General features: G+C 44.8%; 1 protein-coding gene across 2 annotated transcripts in view; it reads right to left on the minus strand.

Moving 5' to 3' along the window:
* Positions 1-4,168: 4,168 nt before the first annotated feature.
* Positions 4,169-27,740, minus strand: part of Hsd11b1 (hydroxysteroid 11-beta dehydrogenase 1) — a 40,476-nt gene continuing 16,904 nt past the window's right edge. Inside the window, exons 2-7 of one of the 2 annotated variants that reach the window (XM_076548243.1) lie at positions 25,458-25,568; positions 24,578-24,708; positions 23,764-23,875; positions 23,471-23,656; positions 6,065-6,208; positions 4,169-4,565 (exon numbers count right to left, since the gene is read on the minus strand). In XM_076548243.1, coding sequence (XP_076404358.1) covers positions 4,360-4,565; positions 6,065-6,208; positions 23,471-23,656; positions 23,764-23,875; positions 24,578-24,708; positions 25,458-25,542 — 864 coding nt within the window. In that variant the 5' untranslated portion in view covers positions 25,543-25,568 and the 3' untranslated portion in view covers positions 4,169-4,359. Of the gene's footprint in view, positions 4,566-6,064; positions 6,209-23,470; positions 23,657-23,763; positions 23,876-24,577; positions 24,709-25,457; positions 25,887-27,740 lie in introns of those variants that run through there. The other variant, XM_016006612.3, reaches the window with a different exon arrangement.

The following is a 27,740-nucleotide window of genomic DNA, read 5'->3' on the forward strand; positions in this document are numbered from 1 at the left end:
AGGGGAGGATCCCACACCTACACTGAGGGTTCCAGCATCTTAGGGAGTGATAGTCATTCGGTGCTTCCCACTGAAAAGTTGAGCATTTACAAATGGGCTTACAACATTTAAAAATGGGCTTGCAACATTGATCTTTCTGGACAAGAGTGTCCTGGCATGAGAAAGTGTGCCAATAAAGATGGTGGGATTTTAATGGCATGCTAATGAATACATCAAGCCATGGGGTGTGGATGGTTTTGTTCTGGGATCTACTCTTTGAGCCCTTCCTTCTGGATTCTGGGGAAAAGCCTCATTAAGAAAGAGATTTCTTCTGTCAGGTGTGGCGAGCCCATCTGTCAGGGCTCAGGAGGCGAAGGTGGGAGGATGGACCATCTAGGTGACAGACAATCGTAAGACTGTATCCCAAACAAACATATAAACACAACAACAAAGTAAAACAAGGGGCTGAAGAGATGGCTCAGTGGTTAAGAGCATGTGTTACTCTCTCAGAGGGTCTGAGTTCGATTCCTAGCACCCATAGTGTCTTAAAACCATCTGTAACTCCAGTTCCAGGGCATCCAAGTACTTCTGACCTCTGCAGGCACCAGGCATGCATATGACACACTTACATACATCAGGAAAAATACTCATACACATACAATAAAAAATAAAATCTAAATAAAAAATTTTTAAATTAAGAAAGGTTTCAAGGGGCTGAAGAGCATGTGTTGCTCTTGCAGAGAATCTGGGTTTGATTCCCAACGCACACATGATGGATCACAACCATTCATTACTCTGATTTCAGGGGATCCACATGCACATGGTGCACACACATACAGGCAAAATACCCATATACATAAAATAAATACATCTAAAAATTAAAAGATAAAGAGTTTTTATCTGTCTCCAAGCAGATCCTCTCTCAGCGATCGTCTCTATCCTTCAGAGGAGTCTCCGTGCCTTGCCTCCTCACCGTGAATGGGAATCCTCATCTCTCCAGGAGGATCAGTAGGTTGGTCTGATTGATGTAAAGTGGCAGTGCTGTTATTGGAGTAAGCAATCACTTTCCGATTGGATCTGGAGCCCACACCACAGGGGGAATTCACCCCTGGTTCTGTAAACTTGGTCAAAAGCCCATGGCTGAGGAGGTCACAGGCCCTGGTGGGGAAGTGACAGCTGCTGTTTTGCTAAGTGGATGTGATGCACCTATCATTGCCTTCTAAATAATTATATTTACCCTCGTAGACCCGTACTGTTGCCTGCTTTGATCAAAGAACTTCTTTTGGTAATGGGCAGTGGTAACTGAAGAGACTTGAAACTGGTCAAAATACTGAGAACAAGAGACTCTGTCACCTGCTCCAGTGCTCAGAGAGCATCAGTGAAGAGAGGCCAGAAAGACACAAAAGCCAGAGGACTCTGCGGTGGTGTAGAGTGCTGTCTTTCATCCGTGAGATGGCCATGGTGTTCTTGAATTCATAGCAACTGTGATTTCCTGCACAAGACATGCATGAGACTGTGTCTGACAACATCAGACATGGAGGGGGGAAGGGCTCATGAGATCACCATTCCTTAGGATTTATACAAGAGAGGGAGAGACATTTTCTTCACTGGGATAGCTGAAATGGGGGTAACTGGTGAGATGTACATGATCCTGTAAATAACCTCTCACCCACAATTCTGTAGGCAAGTCTGATGAAACTAATTGGAGGGGGGGCGGGGGGAGAGAGAGAGAGAGAGAGAGAGAGAGAGAGAGAGAGAGAGAGAGAGAGAGAGAGAAGTATAAAGGAACAGTTAGGAAGAAGGGGTCTGTGTGGTGTGAGTGGGAGAGGGACAAGAGGGAATAATGGGGGTGAATATGATTAAAATCCACTATGCGCATGTACGGATGTCATAACCAACTGTATTACTGTGTTTGAAACGTGCTAATGCGGAACCATATGTGAGACCACAATGTGCTGGTGTGGGTGGTTTGTGCTTGTGGATTGGTATGTGATCTATCTATCTAGTCAGGTCCCAGACCTCACATTGGTCTAGTTATTCACACACAGGTGCAGTTGGAGCCCTCCTGCTGACTTACATAGGAAGGGCATCTCTGTATGAAGAGGGTAGCCATATACACATTCTCATCTCTCTGTCATTAGGGCTGGCAGCCACAGTTGACTGTGGGTTTTTCTTCTTTTCCTTTTTAAAAAAATCGAAACAAGTTCTTACTGTGTAGCTGAAGCTGGCTTCTAACTCACCATCCTCCGGTTTCCAACTCCTGGAGCTTAGATGACAGCCACACCTGGCTTCTTATATGTTCTGACATATCATTCTGCTTAGACATTGGGACTGAGGCAGGAGAATGAAATTTCCCCCAAGCTTTCAGGTTCCAGCATCGTTTGCCAGGGAAGCCCCACGCTTGGGAGAGCTGCGATTTTTCTGTTTTCTGATTCTATACGCCCGCTCACGCCCGCTCACTCCCTCAACACCTTCCATCTTGTCTTTCACCCCCCCCCCCCCCCCCCCCCCCCCCCCCCCCGCTCAGCCCCCAGGTCAGGAAGGCTGACCTGCACGTCCTACAGTGGTCTGCTCCTTTGTCTCCTCTGCAAATGGTCAGCACCAGCCAGGATGACAGGGAGAGGAAGGAGTGAAGTCATGCATTTGTGGCCCCCCCCCCCCCCCCCCCCCCCCCCCCCGCTGCTTCATGGACCTAAGGAGGGTGACTGCTTCCTCCAGGGACCGTCATAGATCCTGTCCTGTGACCTTCTCCAAATGGTCTTTCTGTCTCTGGGTCACAATTTTGTTCTCTGGGTGGAAGGAGCTGGAACTGACTGCAGATACTGCTCAGTTGTTTGTACTTCCACACTACTTGCTTTTGTTTTTCTAAGTCTCTAAGTCACCCCACCCCCACCCTTTAAAACTATTTATTTTTAAAACTCTTCTGTATGTGTATGTGTGTGTGTGTGTGTGTGTGTGTGTGTGTGTGTGTGTGTGTGTGTGTGTATGCATGTGCACACCATAGCATGTGTGTGGAGCTCTGAGAACAACTGTTTTTGATTTGTTTGTTTGTTTTGTGACAGGGTTTCTCTGTGTATCCCTGGCTGTCCTGGAACTCACTCTGTAGACTAGGCTGGCCTGGAACTCGGAGCTCCACCTGCCTCTGCCTCCTGAGACATGGGATTAAAGGCATGGGCCACCATCACCTGGCCTGAGAACCATTTTTGAGAGTCTTCCTTTTTCTGTTGTGCACTTAGGGTATTAGGCTAAGGGTGTAATGCTTGTGCGGTGAACACTTGTACCCACTGAGCCATCCCACGGGCCCAGTGGCCCCTGTTATTAGATGCCACTGAAATTATCCTCCATGAGGGGCCATCTCTTACCTGTTGTAGCCTGACCAGTTGAGGGCTTTGTGGAATCATTAATATGGCTGGTGTTTTGTCTCCCACTTCACTGTAGTCCCACAATGCTTGGCAAGTATTTGGTGAGTTTTTATTGAACGAATGACAGGACCCCTCCTCTCCACACTTCTGATACTCACCTGAGCATCCTCATGCTATGCATAGATGCCCAGTAAACTCTAGGAGCTGTTGGGTTAAGCAGCATAGAGCAGGCTAAGCTGAGACTCATATTTCCCATGAGCTCCAGCCCCGAGTCACCTCAGTGGTTCACGCCCAAATGAGCAATGTGTGAATGTATGAGAAACATCTGAAATACACAGAGACAGTAAAGATAGGATGCTTGCCAAACAAAGGATGATGTGATTTCTCTAACTCAGATTGAAAAGTCCAGACCACAAACCAGGAAATGAACATGGGAAAATTTCATTTGTTTAGATGTTGGTTTTAAAGGAAGCATGTTGAGCCGGGCGGTGGTGGTGCACACCTTTAATCCCAGCACTTGGGAGGCAGAGCCAGGTGGATCTCTGTGAGTTTGAGGCCAGCCTGGCCTACAGAGTGAGATCCAGGACTGGCACCAAAACTACACAGAGAAACCCTGTCTCAAAAACAAAACAAAACAACAAAAAAAAAAGGAAGCATGCTGAGAAAACTCAATTTATAGTTACCAGTTTTGCATTTATAAAGTTGACATTACCTTTATTATATCTAATGTTTTATTAGGCACCATTGTATTGTTCTATGTGAGGTAAAGTTGATATAACTACTTTGTATTTATATCCATGCTTACTATCAAGTTCACAACTTCAGGCTCCAGAGTGGTTCGTGACATTTATTATAATTATGTTTCCACTGTGCAAGTGTCAGAGGAACTTTTTCTCATGATGAGGGGTACCCCAAGATTTGTATATCTCTGGGAATGTGCTTTCATGGGTGGGGCTCACAGAAATATCAGGTAGAACTGTTCCAAGACTTCTGCTAGGCCTTAGAAGTTCCTAGTTGCTTACAAATCTAAGTTATAGTTCTTTATTGAAAAAAATTCCAGGATCTTCCTTCCTGGGTTACTAAGTAGGACAGAGCTCCATCTCCAGTTGCCATAGTACACCTCATCTTTCCGCAGAGCTGCGCCTTTGATGATCTCCAGGGCGCATTCCTCCTTGGGAGCAGCTTGGACAGTGAATATACCAGAGGTTGCCTTCATGGCCGTTTCTGTAGGACCACAGGAAAGACTCGAGTTATCCAGGGTTAGGAGAGCTTGTGTGGTGGAAAATCCCAGACCCCTAGCTCTCAGGTACACTGTGCCTATGTCTGAGCCCCACAGGCCCTCTGGGGACCCTTGGACAACAGGATATGTCCAGTGTGGACAAAGGAAAACTGGCTAGCAGACGTCTGACTCCCTGGATTGGGGATCTGTGTGGCAGTGGAGGTGACAGTTTGGGGGTCCAAATGATCTTCTCTGGGTACTTTGGTTGGGGTGACACATTACCATAGGGTGATGCAGAATGAGGACTAAGTAGCTGATGTAAAATGTAGAAGGCAAAGGAGAACATGATGAGGCTGTGATCCGCTGCTTTACAGACGGGAAGAGTAGAACCAGGCTTTGGCTCCCTCCCAGCACTGACCACTGCCACAGAGAAGGAGCTGGCAGGAATTATGGTCTGTCTTCCTCCATGGTCACGTCCTTCAGTCATGCCTTCCCTCTCTTCATCTCCATGCTGTTTGACTTCCAGTTTTGTTCTGTAATCACTACTTAATTACCTTTTTTTTGACAAGATTTCATGTAGCCCAGGCTGGCCTGTAACTCAATATATAGTTGAGAATGACACTGAACTTCTGATCTTCCTGTATCTACCTCTTGAGTGCTGGGATTACAAGTGTGTCCCACCATACACAGTTTAGGTGGGGCTAGGAATCAAACCCAGGGCCATATGAGTACCAGGCAAGTACTCTAGCGACTGAGCTACAGCCCCAGAGCATCAATCACTCCTTAAACAAGATTTTCTCACAGTCCTAGATGTATGCTTTAGATAAACGTGTAAACACTGTACTCACTGTTCCCACACACCCCTCACCTTTCCTGATTGTCACATCATGCATAACCCTGTGTAATGGCCAGACATGATGCATCACAATGTTGCTGGCTTTTTTTTTTTTAAACTAGTGTCCCCTTTATAGTTGGATTATGTCCAGGAGCACACTCGATACTAATTTCTCCTATTTTTTCTTAGTCTGTGAAGGTTCTTTTCTTTTTCTTTTCTAGTCTTTCATGGCCTTGATTCTTTGAAGAGTACTAGTCATTGTTTCTAAGGACAGTTTCTCAGTTGGATGCTGGATCCTCTTAGTGTGCCACATTGAGGGGCTCATGAAACCACCGTCTCCTTACTGTTCAGTCTAGTGAGAAAAGTACATAGGTGTTTAGTATCTTTTACTGAATAACAGTGGTCATGGGGAGTTCATGTGGACATAAGGAGCTCAGAGTAGAATCTACTGAGTGTGGTATTCAGAACAGAAAGGAGGGTCAAAGCTGACTAGGCTCCACCAGTGACAGAAGTGCCTTGCTAAATGACAGGGCTGATGCTTCCAGCTGCAGTCTCTAGTGTATTGCCCCTGAGGAGGAGAGAGCCTCCGGGAGACAGAGCCCCTCTTTTTCTACACCGTAAAGCTGACAGACCAACTTAAGGCCATTCATTCCAGGGTCTTTTCCTTACCTGTATTTATGAGGCCAAGAACACAGAGAGTGATGGACACGTTGACTTTAGTCATTATGTGTTCTTTTCTAACGGTAGAAAAGAACCCGTCTAGAGCAAACTTGCTTGCAGAGTAGGGAGCCAACATCGGCTGGGCCATTTTCCCTAAATGACAGGTGGAAGAAGTTTGTTAATGAGGACCCAGTTTGGCCTCAGACAGAGCAGGGCTTGACTTGGAGGGGGCTGGCAACCCCTGGGGGGTCTCCTTACCCACTGAGTCTCAGTTTCTCACTATTCCCTGAATTACCCTATGGCATTATGTTTCTGAAGGAATATAAATTAAGTTTGTGGAAGTGTGGTGGTTTGGATGAGAATGCCCCCACCTCACCATAGCTCAGACCCCAGTTGGTGAAATGCTCGAAAGTGTTAGGAGGTGTGGCCTTGTTGGAGTAGATGCTACAGGGGGTGGGCTTTGAGGTTTCAAAAGCCCATACCAGGCCCATTGTTTTCCCCTCCCCCCCCTCTCTCCCTCTTGCTCTCACTCTGCCTCAGGACCAAGATGTAAAGCTTCAACTACTTCTCCAGCACCACACCTGCCTGCTCCCACCATGATGATAATGGACTAACCATCTGAAACTGTAAGCAAAGCTCCCAATTAAATGCTTTCTTTTAGAAGAGTTGCATTAGTCATGGTGTCTCTTCACAGCAATACAGCAGTGACTAAGACAGGGGCAATAGTGTACGGGGTGAGCTGCAAGACAGGTTTCATTGGAGAGAGATGCCAAGCAGTAGTTAAGAAGTGAGCTGGGCTTCAGTACAGCCGTGTGTTCTCACAGCTGCTCTCTCCAGCTCTGATCCTGGAGGGCCAGCTCAGTGACCTGTCTTCTCTCTGCACGAAGGGGATAAAACACTTGTGTTTGAGTTTTACACAAAACTGGAACTTGCATCACATCAGTCAAGACAGGTTCCAGTCTGCCGAGGGGTATGTGGACACAGACATAATGGGATGAGCTCTTCACACGCTCTATGGATAGATAGAACAGAAGTGAACTGAGACCGTATGTGCTTCTAAACACTGATAGAAAGACTATACTATCTTGGTCTGCTAGCTCTGGAAGCTGAGCCAGTTTAGGGTCCATTTCTGAGGACAGCTTCCCTCTTAAATGTATAACACTTTTCTTTCCCTTCTATCCTGAAAACTGTGATCAGTGCATTATAGACTCTCTAGATTTTGTCTCATTCCTCCAAAGAGGGTTAACTGTTCTGTTAAAGTAAGCAGTTAACTTGGTTGAAATATATCTGGCCACTTGGTATCTGCACCACTGTCAACAATCAAAAATCCAGAGAAAGTAATATACTACAGAGACCTAGGATTTTGTGATGTTTCTCCAAAGAATACTCATTTTTTTTTCTTCAAAAATGTTAACAATTACAGACTTCTGACAAAATGTAAAATGCAGCCATTGAGAGCACTAGCAGAGACTAACAGCAGACAGACAGTTTGCTGATCTTCCTGTCTCATAGACCTTCTAATAAACGCACGTTTCTCCTGGTCATGGTGTGGCTGCTGTTCTCTCAGTATGCCTCTGCCTTTTCTAAGGCAGTGGAACCCCAATTCCTATCTGGGCACACATTATCCAGAGTGAGGTGGATGCCTCACACTCCTCTCAGCCAGTTATTGAGTGGCTAAGCTCTGTACAGTGGTAGGTAAGCAGAGGCAGAAGGAAGTCTCTCAATCTTCCACTCTTTCTTCTTAGGTGTCTGAAGGTGGCTGTGATAGCCACGGTTCCTTGAACCCTGAGGTAGAAAGGTGCACACTGAAGATGACAGTGTGGAGACTCAGAGGAGACGCGGTGGCCTGGAGCAGCCTCGCCAGCTCTGCTCCACCGTCAGACAGCCCTGACTTACTTCTCATCTGCTTAGCCCACCATCAGACAGCCCTGACTTACTTCTCATCTGCTTAGCCCACTGTTGTTTTTAACTTTCAACACCTGAGAGCTGGGCCCAAACCTTGTTATAGATAGACCATGTGAGAGAAGAAACCTGGCATCCCTGTGGCTCCATCCCTTGGCTCAGGTCTGCTACAGGAATGGGCATGTGACCCAGTTTGGACCTATGAGACAAGGAAATTTTTGTTGAGTGTCTCAGAAAGTTCTTTTCCCTCCTGGGGGTTTCCTGAGAGTAGCAGTCCTTTTTCTCTCCTGGTGGGCACTTGGTGCATTTATACGGGGCTAGAACTACTGCAGCTAGCTCATTGTCAGCTGAGTGGGAAACCACTCGGGGAGGGTGGGGACAGCTTGAACTGGATCAGCTGTGAAGCCTGCCCTACATCAGAACTCCAATTCTGTCAATAATTTCCATTAATGTTTAAGCCAAAAAGAGATCCAAAATATTTATAGGAATAGTATATGATTAAAATATGAGCTTTAGAGACAGGCGGCATGGGTATAAACCCCAAGCATGGCACTTCTTAGCTAAAATTTGTGGATAATGCCATTATCAAGCTGGAATAACCACATAATATGCTTAGCACAGACTGACTCCGAGAAGGCATTCAGAGAATGCTGTTGTTGTCAACAGAATTAGTATTCAAATCAGCAAGAAATGTATGAGCTATTCAAAAAGTCATGTTGGGACAAATAGCTAATTACTCAGGGGAGTGGAAAAATGCCACTCTAATAAATTAATTCAATCCACACTAGAAAATATGTGGAAAGTAAGATAAGACAGTAAGAGGAGGATGAGTTTACCATTTCAAGAAACACTTAATCCAGGAAAACAGGTGCACTTGGGGAAAGGAAGGGTGGGTGGATGGAATGCAAAACTTGAAAAGCTGCTTGGTGCTGGAGACACTCATCTTGCCCTTTTGTACATCTTTCAAAGACACCCCTCTTCTAGCCTTAGAGGGCTGTCCAGTCACAGATGTGTGCACACCAGCTTGAACACATGCCATGGCCTCTTTCAAGAAACTGCCACTCGGGAGGCAGAGGCAGGCGGATCTCTGTGAGTTCGAGGCCAGCCTGGGCTACCAAGTGAGCTCCAGGAGAGGCGCAAAGCTACACAGAGAAACCCTGTCTCGAAAAACCAAAAAAAAAAAAAAAAAAAAAAAAAAAAAAAGAAACTGCAATATACGACAGAAGGATTCTAGTTACTGCCATTTGGTTTTGAGCTAGAAGGTTATATAAGGCTAGGACTGAGAGATCCACTTCTAGGCATCATAAAGGGTAAGTCAGCAAAGATCACTCTTTCAGAGGGCAGAGATGTGGAGCAGAGGAACACAGAAGCTGAGCTTACATAGGTGCTAACTTTCTTTAAAGCTTGTATATCTCACTCTAAAGTTCAAAGGCTGAATAATTGTTCAAAGTTGAAGGATTGGTGAAAAAACCAAGATTCAGATCTGTTTCTAGTGGCTCACTCGTACACTTGTTTCCTCTCCAGTTGCCTCTATTTTCCTCCTTCTCCTCCTTCCCCTTCCCCTCCTCCTCCTCCTCCTCCTCCTCCTCATTATTATTATTATTGGTCATTGCTGGGCCCCCTGTTCTTTATATTCACATTCTCCAGGAATCATGTGTCAATCCAGTTCCAACCCCCCTGTGTAGGTGAAGTTTTCTTTGGTCTGATGTTCAAGCCCCAAATAGACAAGCTTCTTGACTACCAGTATTCTTTTTACTTTCAGACTGACAGGTGAAGGTGTCCACAGACAGGTTTATCACTCTTAGCCCTTTAGATTTGTATCCCAGGGCACCATAACAAATCAGTTACCACAATCATGATATGATCACAGTATAATCCAGTGGTTCTCAACCTTCCTAATGCTTTGACCTTTTAATACAGTTCCTCATGTTTTGGCGATTCCCTCCCAATCATAAAATTATTTTGTTGCTACTTCATAACTGTAATTTTGCTACTGTTATAAATCGTAACAGAAATATCTGATATGCTATCTCTATGAAAGGGTCACTCAACACCCTCAAGGGGGCGTGACCCACAACAGGTTGAGAACTGCTGGTATCATCCCTCCTCCTACAGCTCAGTGGGCCAAAGTCTAGGTGTGGTCCAGCCCCTCACATAGATGCTGTTGTTGGTGCTCCCGACTTGTAGATACCCTGATCCCATTCTGCTGTCTTCACATGCTTCCCTGTGTACCTCCTCTTGCTCTGCCTCTTTTACATTTCTACAAGTACTCTTGTTATTGGAGTTTGGCTCACTGAGAGAATCTGAGATGATTTCATCTGGATATCTGAGTTATGTCTTTGAGAGTCCTTGCTCAGGTAAGGTCCTGCTCATGGGTTTCAGGGGGACATTTCTTCTGGGGACATACTCTTGTCACCCACTACACCTTCCTTAGTGTAATGAGGATACACACTGTGGCATCTGATGTTTATTCTTGGATGGTAACAACTGAGCTATAGAAACAAGAAGCCATGTAGAGCTGTTTTTGTTTTGTTCATGATACTCCATCTCATGCACCATCTTTTAACAAGCTGTAGGTTATACTCACAGTACAAAGTTGCATCCCACATGAGGAGAAAAGGAGGGAGGTGAGAAAAAGAGGGGGAAGGGAGAAAGGATAATGGAGGGAAGGAGTCAGAAGAGGCCTGAGTTTTCCTGAAGGAGTCACAGCACCACATATGGTATCTTATTTTCTTTTTCTGTTGCTGAGATGAAACTGACAAAAGCTACCTGAGGAGAAGGGGCGTGTTCTGGCTCACAACACACTAGGAAGCGACGGGAACTCGAGGGAGCTGGTCACATTGCATCCGTAGTCAAGAACCACACACACACACACACACACACACACACACACACACACACACACACACACACACGCTGGTGCTCAGCTGGGTTTTCATTCTGAGCAGTTCAGAGCACACTGCTAGGGAGTCTTCCTACCCACAATTCATATCAGTATGATCATTCCCACACAGACTTGCTCATCTCCCGGGTAATTCTAGATTCCATCAAGATAACAATTAACATTGACCATCATGTGCGGTTTATAGCGTGCCTTTAAATGTTAAAAAAAAATACAAAATTATTAAGCAAGGGTCAAGATGAGGTGAAAACTGCGGAACATTTATTAGCCATTATGACAAAATGAGGTTCCCCTGTGCTGTGGCCACTGTGGCTGCACCTGTCACTGACATCTACTATCACCACATTTTGCCTTTTGGGTTTCACAGCTCACCTTTGATCTGTTAAAATAAACAATTCTCAAACTCAGTGTATGCTCACATGGATCAGGTTGGAGGCAGTTAACCCCAGGATTCTGGCCTGCAGCCTGGAGGGAGGGTGGTGTTGGACAGTTCTGTAGGAAGTGATGTGTGTTTATGAAAGTTGTGGTGGGTTTTGAGGGTGGAGATGGGAGCAGGAAAGCCACGTGGCACAAGTTTGTGGAACCTGGTCTAGGGACCATGAAAGAAATCGTGAGGGGAGGCCAGGGTGGGGGTGGGGTTGCAGTGCCAGCTGAGAGAGTTCCCAGTCATTAAGTTGCTCTCAAGCTCAGACAGGTTTGTCAGGAGCCAGTGTGCTCTAAATCTAAAGGACTCTTCAGGGCTAGACTGCCGGGAAACTCAACCTGGAGGAGGCAACTTCCAAGTCTTTGGTGAAATGAAGAGAACAAAATACACAGGAGGAGGGAGCAGGGCAGCTGTGAGCACAAGAAACAGCAGCAAACCTTAGGCATCCTCCACACCAAAGACCAAGTACGCACCGAAAATGCTCAGAGAGACCAAGCACACACCTAGAATGTTAGGACAATCGAAAAAAGTGTCTGGATTTGAGAAGGTGACGTGGGTGCATACTGAGTGCTATTACCCCCCCCCCCCACACACACACTGTTCCTGCCCTGGAGGAGCTGGAGATACCTGGGAAACCAGTGTTATTATTGCTGCACTTAGACACAGATACAGAGGTCTCACTTCAGGTCAGCTTAATTACAGAGAGGAAACCCTTGATTTCCAGAGTTTCAATTCTTTTCCCCAAGAGGCTCATAAAAGAAAAGCTGGGGCAGAGCACAAAAGCAGGAAAAAGAGAAGACAACCGCCCCACCCCCAGCACATCCATCACAACCTTGGGCATTTAATTAAAGTTCGTTTCTTATCCCAGGAACTATCTGACATATTTTCCCATGTAATTCACCACATAAACCATATATGGTGGTATACATGCAACCCCAGCACTCAGGAGGCCAGGGGTTCAAGGTGCTCCTTAGCTACATAGCAAGTGTGAGGCTACCCTTGGTTACACAGGACTCTGTCTCAAAAGAAAATGAAAGAATCTACATTTTTCAAAGGAATTTTGCCCTTTCTAGCTTTTGGAAATGTCTTAATGTATCTTACTACATGGAAATGTGGACGTTTCCTCACACAAACTGATTAGCATCCTGTGGGAAAGGCATTTGCTAAAGTTAAGTTACACATGTCTTGACATTTTAACTAGCCAAGTGAGACCATTCTTGAGACACGAAGCAGCCAGAGAAAGGGCTTTATCATGTCAGAGTCATCAGGTCATGCGTGTTCTGGGAAGGACAGGTTCCCACTGAACAGGGTTGGGTGGGTAGTAGAGCGAAGGGTCACATTGTTCCCAATGGCACCCTGTAGGAGCTTCTTGTCTAACTTCCAGTCAATTAGAACCTCATTAGAAGAGGTAATATGTGAAGAGTTCATTCTAAGAAGCTCAGAGCATTTTAACAGTGAGGATCTGAGGAGCCTGTGAGTGCTCTGCTCAAGGTCAAGTTTTAGTTGACACAACAGCAGTATAAGCCAGGCAGTGGTGGCGCAGGCCTTTGATCTCAGCACTCAGGAAGCAGAGGCAGGCAGATCTCTGTGAGTTTGAGGCCAGCCTGGTCTACAGAGCGAGTTCTAGGACAGCCAGAGCTGTTATGTAGAGGAACCCTGTCTTGAAAAACACAACACAACAAAACAAAAATGACATAAAAACCCAGACAAAAACAGAACCCCCCCCCAAAACCTCAGCAGAATGTGCGTGCACGCACACACGCACGCACCAACACACCCACATACCCACGCACGCATGCACACATAGTTGATTCTCTTCCAGGAAGGTCTAGGCACAAAGAGAGCTATGGTGACCATATTGTCTGAAGCAAACTATGGGACAAGGAGTCTGATGTCTGAGTGCAATGGGTAAATGGGACAGAATGTCTGTGATTAGATCTATCCTCCAAACACTGGGATTCAGCCACTGCAGAGCAGCTAGAGTGGGCGAGCTGGCAGACAGGCTGTGCACACGGGCTTTTTAGTTGAAACCAGAAGTCAAAGGGAGGCTTGGAGCGCAGGGTCTAGGAGGATTCCTAGCTCGGGCCATGGAAATGCTGTAGACTCCAAGAAGGAACTTGCTCAATTGGCGACTGAGCAAAGATTCTGGATCATTTGCCTGGACCCCTCTAAAAGTCTGAAGAAGGGCAGGAATGAAGCTTTTTGATGTATTTATTTTTCTTTCTGAGCATTCAATTACAGCAGTAAAAAATTTGCCCTTGAAATGGAAATCATTTGAAAATCCAGCCAGGCAGTTGGTGATGGAAGACTAGAGAGGTCAGACCAAGCACACCTGGGAACCACTGGGACTGATGGAGTGTTTCCCACAGGGATCACCAAACAGCCCAAAAGAAAACTCCCAAAGAATTCACCCCTCCACTTCCTCCACTTCAGTAGGTTTCTAGGATGGAGAATACTTTTGTCTTTTGAAATAATTTCAAACTTTAAGAAATTGTTTTTTCCCTGAGCCTCCCTTTAGACAGGGTCTCATATAGTTCAGACTGACCTCAAACTATTGTGCATTGAGGGTAACCTCTTGAACTCCTGATCCCCCTTCCTTACACCCAAGTGCTGGGATGACAAGTGTGCACCACCACATAAGGCTTCCACAAGCCTTTTAAAGAAATTCCTACAACTGAGGTCAGGGCTGACCCCATGTCCCACCACCTTGAACACTCCAGTGTCCATTTCTCCCACAGAGGGACACTGCCCTACTTGGTCACAATACGAGCATGACAGCAAAGGAAGTCATCCTCCAGTTCTTAGGGCTTCTGTAACAACTAGTGACAAAATGGGTAGCTTAAGATAGCAGAGATTTATTGTCACATTTGTGGATTGGAGATGTGTGAAATCAACAAGTTGAGAGGACCATGTTCCTGGATGTCAGCATTGCTGATGGAACCTCTGCTCAAGTCTCTGACAGAAGATATTCACTCGGCCTCTTACCTCCATCTTTGTTCTCTGTCTCTTATAGGGTGCTTATTGTTGGATTAAGTGCTCATGTGGGTGTGGTGATGTTTTATTTGTGCTGAAATGTGGTGATATTTTATTTGTGTGTTAATAAAATAAAGCTTGCTTGGAGATCAAAGGAAAGCCAGCCACTATAGTAAATACAAAAGTCAGGCGGCACATGCCCTTAATCCCTTAGCGGCAGGTCTCTGTGTGTTCAAGGCCACACTAGGGAACAGAGCCAAGCATGGTGACACACGCCTTTAATCCCAGTACCAACCATAGAGACCTGGCAGTCTGTACAGACAGACAGAAAGTGACAGAGCTATGTAGGGAGAGGAAGTGAAGTAGCTGGGCTAAGAGAGCCAATGAGAGGGCAGAACAGCAAGGCAATAAAGGTGTGGGTAGACAGGAAGTAACTTGCACTTGGAAGCTGCAGAGTTGGTGAGGTGAGGTTAGCTTGTGGCTTTCCCCATTTCCCTAAGGCTTTCACCTCTATATTTGGCTCCGTGTTTTTTTTATTTAATAAGACCATTTAGAAATTCATCTACATTTGGGTAATCCAGGGTGATTCTAGCTTAGAGCCTTTATTCAGTCAAACCTGCAAAGACCCTTCTAAATGAGGTCATATCCATAGGTTCATAGGGTTGAGATGTGGATGTCTTTCTGGGAGCCACCATCCAGCCCATGTCAGGAATGCTAATGGATTCTTGCTATATCATTCACAGACCCCCACGGAGAGCCAATGCTTGTCTCTACCATACCTTTTATAGCAAAAGCATCCCAAAGACCACAAGTTGCATTGCATGTTGGGACTTGTCAGTCCATTTGTATTTGAGACAATTCCTCAGTGTCACTGGAGTCCATGGCTTTGACACTGTTGGGAGATCAAGTACTTATCCTGTACAATATGCTGTGGCTGGCTTTTGCCAGATACCAAGAACTGATGGCTCAATGCTTACAAATTTTACAAGCAGGTTGATGTCAGGCTGTGGCAATCATGGGACTATTTACAGTATAGAAATGCTACCAATCAGATTTTAAAATTTTTTCCCTTCTGGGAAACTGGCCACTGAATATACACTAGCACACTTCTGACACCTGTCCTGCCATTTGGATTTGTCTGATATTCTGGCATGATTTTATTTGAACTATGCAGTTCTGGTAGTCTCAGGAGTAAATCTATGCTCTTCACATCCAATCCCACCAGACTGATATGTGGTTCCAGTTCGTTCTGTGGCTGGTGATGTGAATCAGGAGTCAATGGGCTCAAGAGGAACACTGAGGTTTCTCTGGCATAGAACTGTTCTTTCTCCTTGTGTCAGTAATTATGTTAAGTGGATTTTTTTCAAATGTGTACTAACCATCCTTAAACACACTGTTCGGTGGCATCAGGCACATTTCTGTTGTGCAATAGCTTCTACTCACGTCTTCAGAACTGTTTATGTTGCAAACTGAACTCTACACTATTGAACAATAACTCCCATTTTCTCCCTCCCCTAGACCCAGCTGCCACGAGTCTACTTTCAGTCCGCGGCTTCTCATTTAGTTGCTGCCTGTGTATGTCAGGATTTCCTCCAGGTTAGGACCACACACCATCCTACTGTTTTGTCATGCTCTCATCTCTCTGTGGAGGCTTGGGATGCTCTTGCATTTTAGCTGTTTTCAAATCTCTAAGACTGATTCTAACCCTGAGTATCTACCCACAAGGAGAGCTGCGGGTTATGTGCCAATGGTATTTTTAAATGTTTTGGGGAGTGATTGTGTCCCCCCCCCCCCACGTAGCTGTACCATTTTACATTCCCACTATTATACAGGGCCTCCAAGTTTTCTGTATTTCTCCCCCTCCATCTTTCTCTCCTCCTTTCCCTCCTCCTTTTTCTTTCTGTCTTCCTTCCTTTCTCCTTGCCTGTCATGGTAGCAACATGCCAATGTGTATGAGTTGATGCCTCCTTACACTTGGGGTTTCCCTAGTGATTAGAGATGTTGGACATCTTTGCATGTTTCTGTTGGGTGTTTGAATATCTTCTTTAGGGAAGTATCTTTTCAAGTTCTTTGGCCAATTGAATTCATTGTTTGCTTTTTTGTTGTTGAGTAGGTAGCACTTTGAGATTAATGCATATTTTCTGTTTGTTATTTAAACCTTCATCCTCTGGTTTTTAACTTTAATTAATGTGTCCTGGATAAATGATTACCATGATGGTTGCTAACTGGTGATTCTTCAGTGTCCTTGTTCCCTTTGTGTTTATCATTTGGCCTTCCACTATGTGGGGGAAATGCCTCCTCTCTCTATTTGTTTAGTCATGTGATTATGTAATAGTGAACTCATTGTTTTCTGTGGCTTGTAATAGATTATAATTCATTTTTGTTATTGTTCGTAGTTAGGCTTTATTTTTTTCTATTTTAAATGTCCAGTCTTCTGTCATTCTAAAGCAGTTTGATAATGCATATAAATGACCTTAAAATGTTCCCATTGTTCCACTCATCCCATATTCCACTCAGATGAGTGCTACAAATCTATTAAAAACTATCAGTTTAGGCTCAGGTTCAGGAAACTTTATTCTTCTCTCTCTCTCTCTCTCTCTCTCTCTCTCTCTCTCTCTCTCTCTCTCTCTCTCTCTCTCTGGGTCTCTAGTCTAGTCTAGGTGGGTGTGATACTCCCTGTGTAGCAGAGAGTAGCTTTAAACTTCTCATCCTCCAGTTAAGATTACAGGCATGCAGCCCACACCTACTTTGTACAGATCTGGGGATCAAACCTAGGGCTTCTTGACTAGAAGACAAGTACTCTGCTGAGTTACAAGTACTCTAGACATATTTTTTGGTTTTCTGATTTTTTTTTTTCTGAGACAAGGTCAACTTGACACACAAATACATCTCTATTAAACCATAACCTTTCCTTTCTTGTTCATTCCCAAGATCCCATGTTAACAGCAGTATGAAACACTTAAAAGTCCCATAGTCTTTTCCAAAGTCTCAAACTCACAGTCCTCCTGTGTCAGCCTTCTATTTTTAATCTTTATGAGGAATTCATTTCAGAATTCCCTTGTTTCTCTCTCTGCTCCCTTTTTGAGGACAGTCTTATTTCACAGCATACGTTTTGTTGAAAAATTCAGGTTTTAAGCCTAAATATGCATCTGTGTTGAGTTTACTTTGGGCACATGCATCTTCTATTTGTGTACCTCCAATAAGATGTATTTGCTGGTAGCATTCTCACACTCCTCACCCCTGAGGAGGAGGTTGATGTCACCTAGAAGTGACTTTGAATAAAGCCTTGGCCAGCAGTGAGGCAGCTTGGAGGGTTTCAGCTCCACCATACTTTTGTTTGTTTTGACTTTGAAACTTGCAATGTTTCAGACCAGAGTCCACACCCTGCCTCTACCTCCTAAGGTCTGAGATTGCAGGAATGTGTCACCATGCCAGGCCACCCAGCCTTGTAAAGAGAAAACTTGAAGCAGTCATGATGGATAACATGTTGTCCTTAACCTACAAAAATTGTTACTATTTTCACCAGAGAGACTTTCTGATTTCAAATCTCCCTGTCTCATTTTAGGGGCAGATAGGACATGATTCATAATTCAGTGGGTACTGCCTTAATCCTTCAGGTCTCACCCAAGTGCAGCACCTTAAAGTCTATCTACAGTGACTCTTGGAGGTGTTAGGTCCTCAGTGAGTCTCACTCTGACCTCCTTGGCATTCTTTCAAGCCCTGTAGATGACCCAGCTACTAATACACATGCTTTTTCACCTTATATTTCTAGCTCCCACAATACTCCAATTCCAGAATACACCATAAGAGCTTCCACTCACCTTGACAATTATTTCTGGGTTAATTGGATTGAAAAGTAAATGGGAACATTTTCTTAGAGCAATCAGAACAGGTTGGGTGAGGGGGGGACATGACTTCCTACTCTGGTACCCACACCCTTTTACATCCTCCCTTGGATCCCTGCTACCTTCCCAAGCTAGAGCTACAGCAGCACATTGAGGAGCTGGCTTACTTTCTGGAAGCCATAGTAACAGGACTGTATGAGATTCACATCTGTACATTCTCGTCTTTATGCAAAACATTATGGAGATGCTGAATCCTGCTAGGTGATCTGTGCAGTTGAGAAACCTGTTTTTTCCTTCCCTCCCTATAATGTTAAATTCTTGAGCTTGCTTTAGACCACACAGGCAGCCCTCAGCTGACACAAATGTTACAGTCCAACAAGTGACCTCATTCTTACTAATGTACTGACCTGGGGAATATTTAACCTTGACAGTGTGCCTGAAGTACTTCACAACTGCAGTTAAACATTGCTAAAATCTCTGTAGATAGTTGAATAAGCCAGAGAACAAATGTATTTGGATAGGATGGAAGAGTAGATTTGTCTCTCCACCCATCCATCAATCCATCCACCCATAGGTATATTAAAAGTTGATTTTTTTAAAAAAAATTAACAGTTAGGAAGCTTTGAAGAAGGATCTGAGTGTTTAGAGGCCATTGACAAGGTCAAGTGTTCTTTCAGTGCATTTTCATTTTGATCTAAGAAATCCAGTCCTTTATTATCATGTCTGGTTTCAGTTTAAGCTCTTCTTTTGTTTTCCTTGATATGAAGAACTCATATCTGTTTGCTTATATCTACTCAGGTGCTTATTTGTTTTATGGTTAGTGGTAATGGGACATTGGGGAGGGAGAAAGATGGACACACACACACACACACACACACACACACACACACACACACACACACACACGGGGGGGGGGGAGAGAGAGAGAGAGAGAGAGAGAGAGAGAGAGAGAGAGAGAGAGAGAGAGAGAGAGAGAGAGAGAGAGAGAGAATTTCTGAAGGTAACCTTTCAGAATGCAATGAAGACAGGATTTGTTTAAATTTCTCTGGTGCTGCCTGAAAAGACTCCCTGAGACACAGGTGTAGACAGACTTAGGGAGGAGAGGGAGAGTTGGAGGGAGGAATGATAGGCCTGTCCCTGACTCCTCCTCCGAGGGACCACACATTGAGGAGGGGTAGGAAAGCCACCCAGTTCCCGTGCCATGCAAGTGACTGGCACAATGGGTCATGGTTATGGAGCCCATTGAACCAGGGCACTCAAAAGTGGAATCAGCTTTAACTTCTAGAGCAAAACAAAGAAAGGACAATTTAACCAAGGGCAGATAGGCTTTTCCCAACTATCTTCTAGTGTTTTCTTCAAACCCAGTGATTTTTTTTTTTTTTGTTTTTCGAGACAGGGTTTCTCTGTGTAGCTTTGCGCCTTTCCTGGAGCTCACTTGGTAGCCCAGGCTGGCCTCGAACTCACAGAGATCCGCCTGGCTCTGCCTCCCGAGTGCTGGGATTAAAGGCGTGCGCCACCAACGCCCGGCTGATTTTTTTTTTAAAGTAAAATTCAGGCACTAGTATCTCAGTTTCAGAAATACCAGCTGGGCATGCTTTTTCTCCTGTGTGCCTGTCCTCTGCACTGTGTTTTGTGGCAAGGATTTATTCATGTGGAAGTCTTGAATACAATAGAGTGGGTGTGGGAGACATTTTTTTTGTAGGCTAATTTTTTTCTTTTCTTTTTCTTCTTTCTTTCTTTCTCCCTCCCTCCCCCCTCTTTCTTTCTTTCTTTCTTTCTTTCTTTCTTTCTTTCTTTCTTTCTTTCTTTCTTTCTTTCTTTCTTTCTTTCTTTCTTTCTTTCTTTCTTTCCTTTCTTTTTTCTTTTCTCTTTTCTTTCTTTCTTTCTTTCTTTCTTTCTTTCTTTCTTTCTTTCTTTCTTTCTTTCTTTCTTTCTTTCTTTCTTTCTTTTTTTGAGACCAAGTGTCAGTTTGTAACCCAGAATGGCCTGGAACTCATGTCAATCCTCTTGCCTCAGTGTCCTGAGTGCTGGGATTTACAGGCATGCTTGGATCGTTTTCTTCTCCTCTTATGTGTTTCTTGGCATGGATGGTGTGGGAGGGAGTGATTCAGCAATGTTTCTGCTCTTTTGTAGAAGGAGAAGCCCTGATTTTTAGTTAAATATTATTCAAATCCCATCTGCAGCCTGCTGTGGTTGACAGTTACAGGTTTCAGAATGTGTCCTTCATTTTCTATAGCTAGAATTCAGACATAACAGCAAGCCTTCTTAGACATGCTGATGATTGTAACACCACAGGCCTGGTAGTTTTGACCCAGTTGGTTCTTGGACAGCTTCATGGGGTAGGGACTATCCTATCAGCCTTGGCTTCTTACCCTGGGCTAATCACAGGAGAAAATGAATTTAGATTTGCTTAAGGCATGATAAATATGGGCCTTAGTTATAGGAGCTGAAATTATGTTCTAGGAGCCCATGGTGGGAGGAGGGAAGACTGATAATGTAACAGCATGTGATAAAGACAAGAACTTGTTCAGTGGGGCCAGAAAAGGTGCTGGGCTGTGCGTGCAAACATCAGCACCATCTCAGAGGACTAAGGAGGTAGCCAAGCTTGAAGAAAGAATACAAGCCCTCTGTGAAGTATGATACCCAGAAATGCATCAGGAAAAAGACAATTGCTCTGCGTTGTAACTCAGCAAAACATCAAAGGCAGTGGAAGTGAGAACAGTTCTGACTCAGTGTATTTTTTCTGACCTCAGGATCAGTTTGATATTTAGTGAGATGTTTGTGAGATTCGGATTTTTAGAAGTAAAGATTACTGAACATACTTCCTGATTGCTTTAAAGAAGACACCAGGGTTAGGGAGACAGTTCCATCAGTTCTCATGCTTGTCACTCAAGCATGAGACCCTGAGTGCAGGCCCCCAACACTACATTAAAGGGGAAAAAAAGCTGGGCATACATTTGTAACCCTGATACTGTGGAGGGGAAGGCTTGCTGGCCAGCTAGCCAGTCAGTGAGCTCCAGGTTCTGGTGAGAGACCCACCTCCAAAAAGAAGGTGCAGAGTGATTAGAGAAGGTGCCTAGTGTCAGCCTCTGGCATGCATACACTTGTTCATGTACTTAAACATTACACACATGTGCAAAATGGAAACATATATAAAACAATACACCATGGAACATAATACTCTTCTTAGGATGAAAAATTAATTTGTAAATTCAGAGATATGTTTTAAAGCAAGAAGGCTGAACTCTAGGCTACACAAATGACAGACACAGGAAGAGTTACATACACAACTCTATTTCTACCTCCCGGACCCCATGGAAATTACTAAGTGTCATTCTGTAGATGTCCATGATGTACAGAAACATAAGTTTTCAGAATTCCATCAGACCCTTAGGGTCTGTAGTAATCCTTGCTCCTTCCAAGCACATCTGGATTATATATATTATATAAATTAAATTCTTTAGGCAAAGGTGAAAAAGCTTTTGCTTGGACCGCATATTTCCATTCATCAACAGAATCAGGAATCGTTAGAGCCACCCACACCATAACCAGTGTGTGTGTGTGTGTGTGGGGGGGGCTGGCCAGTGCAGAGGATTCACTGGGTATGTGCCCAGCACCCTCCCACTCAGTATGCATCTGGAAACTCTCCTTTGCTTTCAGCCCAGCATGTCTGTGGGCGAGGAGGGGCCAGAGTCTGTGCTGGCTGGAAGCACAGGGGTGCATATCAATCACCGTGCTCCAGGGTAGCACAGACACACTGTCCCTTTATCCAGTCACCATGCAGGCCTTTCCTGGGCCAGAAAGGAGAGAGCTTTACTACATCGATGGCCTTATTCATCCCAAGGAGAACTGGCATCTCTGAAGTATTTAACAGTCCATGGTCTCCTAGGTCACTTGTTTTGTTTTGAGACAGGGTTTCTCTGTGTAGTTTTGGTGCCTTTCCTGGATCTCACTCTGTAGACCAGGCTGGCCTCAAACTCACTGAGATCCACCTGGCTCTGCCTCCTGAGTGCTGGGATTAAAGGCCTGCAGCACTACCACTCGGCTTCTATCCTAAGAACTACACTTATAAGGCTGGTTTATATCTCTGTTCTGACCTTTCAACCACATCTTTTACTAATCAGCAAACACGTGTAGGACTTCTGCCCTAAATCCAGGAGGAATCATCACCTCTGGAGACTCTCAGTGATGTTGTTGGATGCTGCCACCATGCAAAACATTGGGGACCCCCTCCATGGCATAGAGCTATATCTATGAGATTGTTTCTTTGCATATATTTCCTACCTGTTTAAATATCACCTTTTTTTTGAGACAGGATCTTTCTTACTATATAGACTAGTGTGGCCTGGAATTTGTTTTGTAGACCAGGCTATCCTTGAGTTCATAGAGACCCACCTGTCTTTGCCTCACAAATGGTGGGATTAAAGGCATATGTTACCACACCCAGCCTAAATTTCATTTTTTAATGCTACAAATTGAGGTTAGGAAAACATCCTCAGTATACATTGATATCCCTGCCCCTCCCCACAGTACTGGGGATTGACACCAGGGGATTGACAGAACTCCAAGTGCTGTGCCAACCCTAGAGCGGCAGTTCTCAGCCTGTGGGTCACCACAACTTTGGGAGCATGGGGTCACATATCAGACATCCTGCATGTCAGATATTTACATTGCTATTCATAACAGTAGCAAAATTACAGTTATGGTGTAGCAAAGAAATACTTTTATGGTTGGGGTCACCACAACACGAGGAACTGTATTAAAGGGTCATAGCGTTAGGAAGGTTGAGAACCATGGTCTGGAGCAGTCTTCCTCTATTATTCTTCAGTTCATTTTCCCTAGCTAACCATCTTACTGTGTGTCCTTAAGGTGTTCTATTCTTACTCCTGTTTTTTACCCACTGACCTCACCACCCTGTGGCTTTTGGTTATGATGGAAGCAAAGTCTTTTCTATCCAATAGGACCAGGTTTCTTTTATGAAGAGACTAGACTAGCAGTGCCCCAGCAGCTCTTCCTGTCCCTGTCCTCTCCCAGGTGTGGCTCACACATCAAGTTTCCCATGGGCATCCTGGACTGTTGCGTTTGTCTGTTCCTTTCTAGGATTTTGTAGTCCTACTTTGACTGATCCTTACTTTGGGGGCCACTAGTTCCTCAGTGTATCTTTTCTTCAATATATATGTCCCTACGTTGATACCCCAAGTCCCTCATGAGTGAATCTGTCTGTGTATAATATTACTGTAAACTTTCAAGTTCATGCAGTGTGACTTCCCTGCATGGAAATGGACACCAACCTGTGCCCACCACAGAGCCTAGCATAATCCCAGCATTACTTTGTCCTGGACTTCCACCCTGGCCCCTGGCCAACTCACCGGCTACGGAGGAGATGACGACAATGCTGCCATTGCTCTGCTTCAGCATGGGCAAGGCAGCGACGCTCAGGACCACGTAGCTGATGAAGTTGACCTCCATGATTTTTCGCAAAGAGTGGATATCATTGTGGAAGAAAGTCATAGGGGTGTAAGTGATGTGGTTGAGAATGAGCATGTCCAGTCCACCTGCAAAGAGAAGGCTGGTTTGAGAGAGACCACTTGGAGGCAATCCTGTTCCCTCCCTGCTCCCGAACTCTCTAAGACCAGAGGAGGAAAAGGGAGGGGAGCCTTACCCATGAGCTTTCCTGCTTTGAGAACAAATTGCTCTGCAAACATCATGTCTTCCATGGTGCCAGCAATGTAGTGAGCAGAGGCTGCTCCAAGTTCAAGGCAGCGAGACACCACCTAGAGAGACACAGCAGAAATGGTGGCCATCTTGGCTGTGGGCTTTCATGTGTAGTTTTGGAGTAACTGGGGCTTAAATGAGAGTTTGTTCACAGAGCTGCTTAGAAGAAATTGTGTGTGTGTGTGTGTGTGTGTGTGTGTGCGCGCGCGCGCACAAGCATGCATTTGGAGGGGTGCTTAAATATTCTTAGATGATCATTGTTCTCTGACATATCTTAAATGGATAAATCATTGTTGTGTTAGAGTTTAAGTCCATGATTCATCTCTGCATTATGGGCGCGGTTGCAGGTTTCTATGGGATAGATTAGGGTTTGTGAGTGTTGGTATGACCTAGAACTTTCGAGTTTGTGAGTCTATGGAGCATGACAACATAAATGCATGAGCAGGTACAGGAATTCTAGTTCCCAGATATGTGCATCTATACAGGTCCGTGTGTGTGAACAGGTATGACTATGAACATATACAACCAAAGATCTCTGTGGCTAACATAGTGCACATGTGAGTGTGTGTGTGTGTGTGTGTGTGTGTGTGTGTGTGTGTGTGTATGCTTAAAAGCAGCAGTTTTATACTCCTGGGAATATTTGTACCTATATATGGGCATGCAGGCCATAGGGGAGGGGGGCAAGCCTTTGTGTATATGTGTGAGGCCATAAGCTGGGCACAGGAAGGCACACTTATTTGTGGGACAGACAGAATGCTCACCTTCTGGAGACCTTCCTCAGACCTCGCAGTCAATACCACATGGGCTCCCATCGTTGACAGATGATATGCCATTTCTCTCCCGATCCCTTTGCTGGCCCCCGTGACAATCACTTTCTTCCCTTGGAGCATTTCTGGGAACCACAAAGGCTGTGAGTACCCCAAAGCCTTGTTTCACTGTCCAGATCAGTTTGCCTCATGTTGTAAATCACTGAAGCAACACTCAGGGTTGTTCATAGACCGGCTCTTAAGATGGCTTTGGCCTGGATGTCCAGAGCCGAGCCTTCCTGCTATTATTCTTAAAAACCTCCATGTGCAAGAATGTAGAGGCAAGGCCAGAAAGATCAGAGTTTGGCTAAACTGCCAGAGTTCGACACTTTTGACATGATCTCATTTTGCTATATTGAAAGGAAATTTTAAAAGCATCACAAAATGTGTTCAGAGAGATTTCAACTGTTCTACTTAGTCATCAACTTCATAGCCCTTTTTATTTATTTATTTATTTATTTATTTATTTATTTATTTATTTATTTATTTATTTATTTTTGCCTCTCAGCTATCAGTATCTCCATGGAGCACAGTATTTCCATGGAGCTATCTGGTTGAGCTGCAGATCTGGGTATTCCTTCACTTCTGTGGATCTGAAACTGCTTTCCATCCTGGGTGCCAAGTGAAGCTTGGCCTACTTGGCTATGTGGCTTGCCCCTCTCTGCCCCTTCCTTCCCAATACTTGTAGCTGGAGGATACAGACTTACAGATCCACAGTAGGGTTCACTCTTTCTCAGTGATGTAGGGACCAAGAACATAGCTAGGTCTTTAGGAACATTCCAGAACCCCCTGTGTTTTAAGCCTGTTCCTCCGAAAGAGACACATTGGTACTCACCTGGTCTGAACTCTTCTTTTGTAGAATAGTAGTAGCCCAAGAAGAGCACCAGAATGGGGAGGAGGTATTTTTTCATAAACGCCATCAGACAGGGACCTGGCTCAGGGAGCCCTGTAGACACACAGAGAAAATCTGCAGAGCTTTCTACAACTTCCCAGGCAGGCAGCAGCCTCTGAATTGTGACATCAGGGACGGGGGAGGCTGGAGTAGTCTCAGGCAGCACTAGCCAACTTCCCTGTCAGAGCAGCGATTGGCTTTGGGTGGGATCCCATTCGTCCCTGGCAGCCTGTGTGGTGGATTTCATAATGGACAATGTTTACTCCATTTCATTGAGTAAGAGGCGACTTCCAGATGGCCAGGCTCATGACTGCGCAGGGCAGAGTTCCTGAGCATCTCCTACTGACGTCTTCTGCACATGGCATCAGTGGCCTTGCAAGAGTGGTTTGTCAGAGAGAAGGGGGGGGGGGTCGGAGAAGGGAGAGAGGAGGAGAGAGAGAGAGAGAGAGAGAGAGAGAGAGAGAGAGAGAGAGAGCATGTACCTAAGAGCTCCTAAGAATGTGGGACTTTGGAGGGGGGGAATGTGAGTAATACCAAACAGAGGCAAACTAAAGCCAAATCTCACCCTCAGCCCCACCCCCCGACGGAAGCAATTAAAAATAACAGCACAAAACAGCAAAATAAGCTCAAGAAAAAAAATGTGTTTGTCTTAGAAAAAAAAAATAAAGCAAACAAGCCATGTAAGTGCCACACTCAAGTTCAATGAAAAAGCCTTACAACATCAAAGAGAAGTTGCAACCCAGCCAGACCCAGATGGCGGGAAACCCAGGCTCAGTTCAAGACTCTCAGGCAAGTGCAATGGAACATATCCTTATTACTTTAACAGAGAATAAAGAAGGGACAGTGGGTGCCAAATCAGGGAGAAAGGCAGCAGGTTGTTAAACTGGGTTATGTAAATGCTCTGGAGGAGCAGGGACCACAAGAGGATGCTGGGAAAAGGAGGCCAGACCAGAAGATCTAGACTACCCGAGTGCTGGGTTTAAAGGTCTGCACCACCACCGCCTGGCTCTCAGCCTTCTTTTTAACCACTACTCTGAGACTGGGTTTCAGTAAGTTGCCCAGGTTGGCCTTGAACTTGCTCTGTAGCCTCAGACTTGTGATCCTCCTGCCTCAGTGCCTAAACAGCTGGGATTTCAGGACTGTTACCATAAGGTCCTGAGGAACCCAGTGTATTTGAGGCAAAACTAGCATAGAACATCCAGGTCCCAGGTAAAAATGATCCAAAAGAAGGACCAAGAGGGGAGACTCCAGCAAATAAGAATGGATTGTCATGACGAGACAGAAATAACCACCTTTGCATATCTGTAGCAAGATTTTATTTAAGACTTGTCATTGTTAAGTTTTTCAACATAAAACCAGTCATCCATATTATGAAAGTCACCCCAGTACAGAGCAAGTCCTGAACTCCAAAAGTTACAATAGGTCTAGGGTGTAGGAGAGGTGGGGGTCGAGGGTGGGAGAGACTGGAACCACTCAGAGTTTGGAGAAACCAAATTATGACCCTAAAACAGTCTCTGGAAATATCTAGTGACTTTTCACTTCAGAGAAAATAATTTAAGGCCCAGAGGAGATGAAACAATTTGTCAACAAAAGCCACAGCTGTGAGGGTTGCTTCCAGAAGACAATAATGGTTTGAGAACAGCACAGAGCTGGAGCCAAGGGCGCAGCAGACAAAAATAGAAAGGCTGAAATGTAAGTGGGAGCGGTGTTCAGGAGCCAGGCATCTGAGTGCCTTCAGGAAAAGAAGCTTTATGCTACCAAGACTCATGACGCACAGGCCTCCTTTTTCTTCCCTACAGGAGAAAATAAGGCCGATTTCTTAGCCTTATATGATTAACAGTGAAATCATTGAGTTGGAGGTAGAAAATAAGATAATATATTTAAAAATATTTTAAAAGTGAAATTATAGGGAACAAGAAAGAGTTGTTTTAACGCATCATTATGCTGATACAAAAGGAAGGCAGGGCTTTTGAAAAAACCAGAAAAACAAGAAGGAAAAGAAAAAAGAGAAAGAGAAAGGGAGAGAAGAGAAGGAGGTGAGAGAGCAAGGGGAGAGGGCATAGTTTAATGTGTAAAACACAAACAAAGGCGTGAGTGCGGCAGGCTGAGGGCAGCAAAAGTCCAGGTTTGCAGCAGGGCTGGCTGATCAGTGGCTTGAGTCAGTGAAAGTCCAACACGGTTGTTTAGAAGACACGTTAAAACCCCACACCACAATCGGATCATCAG

Source organism: Peromyscus maniculatus, chromosome 11, assembly GCF_049852395.1.
Source record: "Peromyscus maniculatus bairdii isolate BWxNUB_F1_BW_parent chromosome 11, HU_Pman_BW_mat_3.1, whole genome shotgun sequence".
In the NCBI taxonomy this organism is placed as follows: domain Eukaryota; kingdom Metazoa; phylum Chordata; class Mammalia; order Rodentia; family Cricetidae; genus Peromyscus; species Peromyscus maniculatus.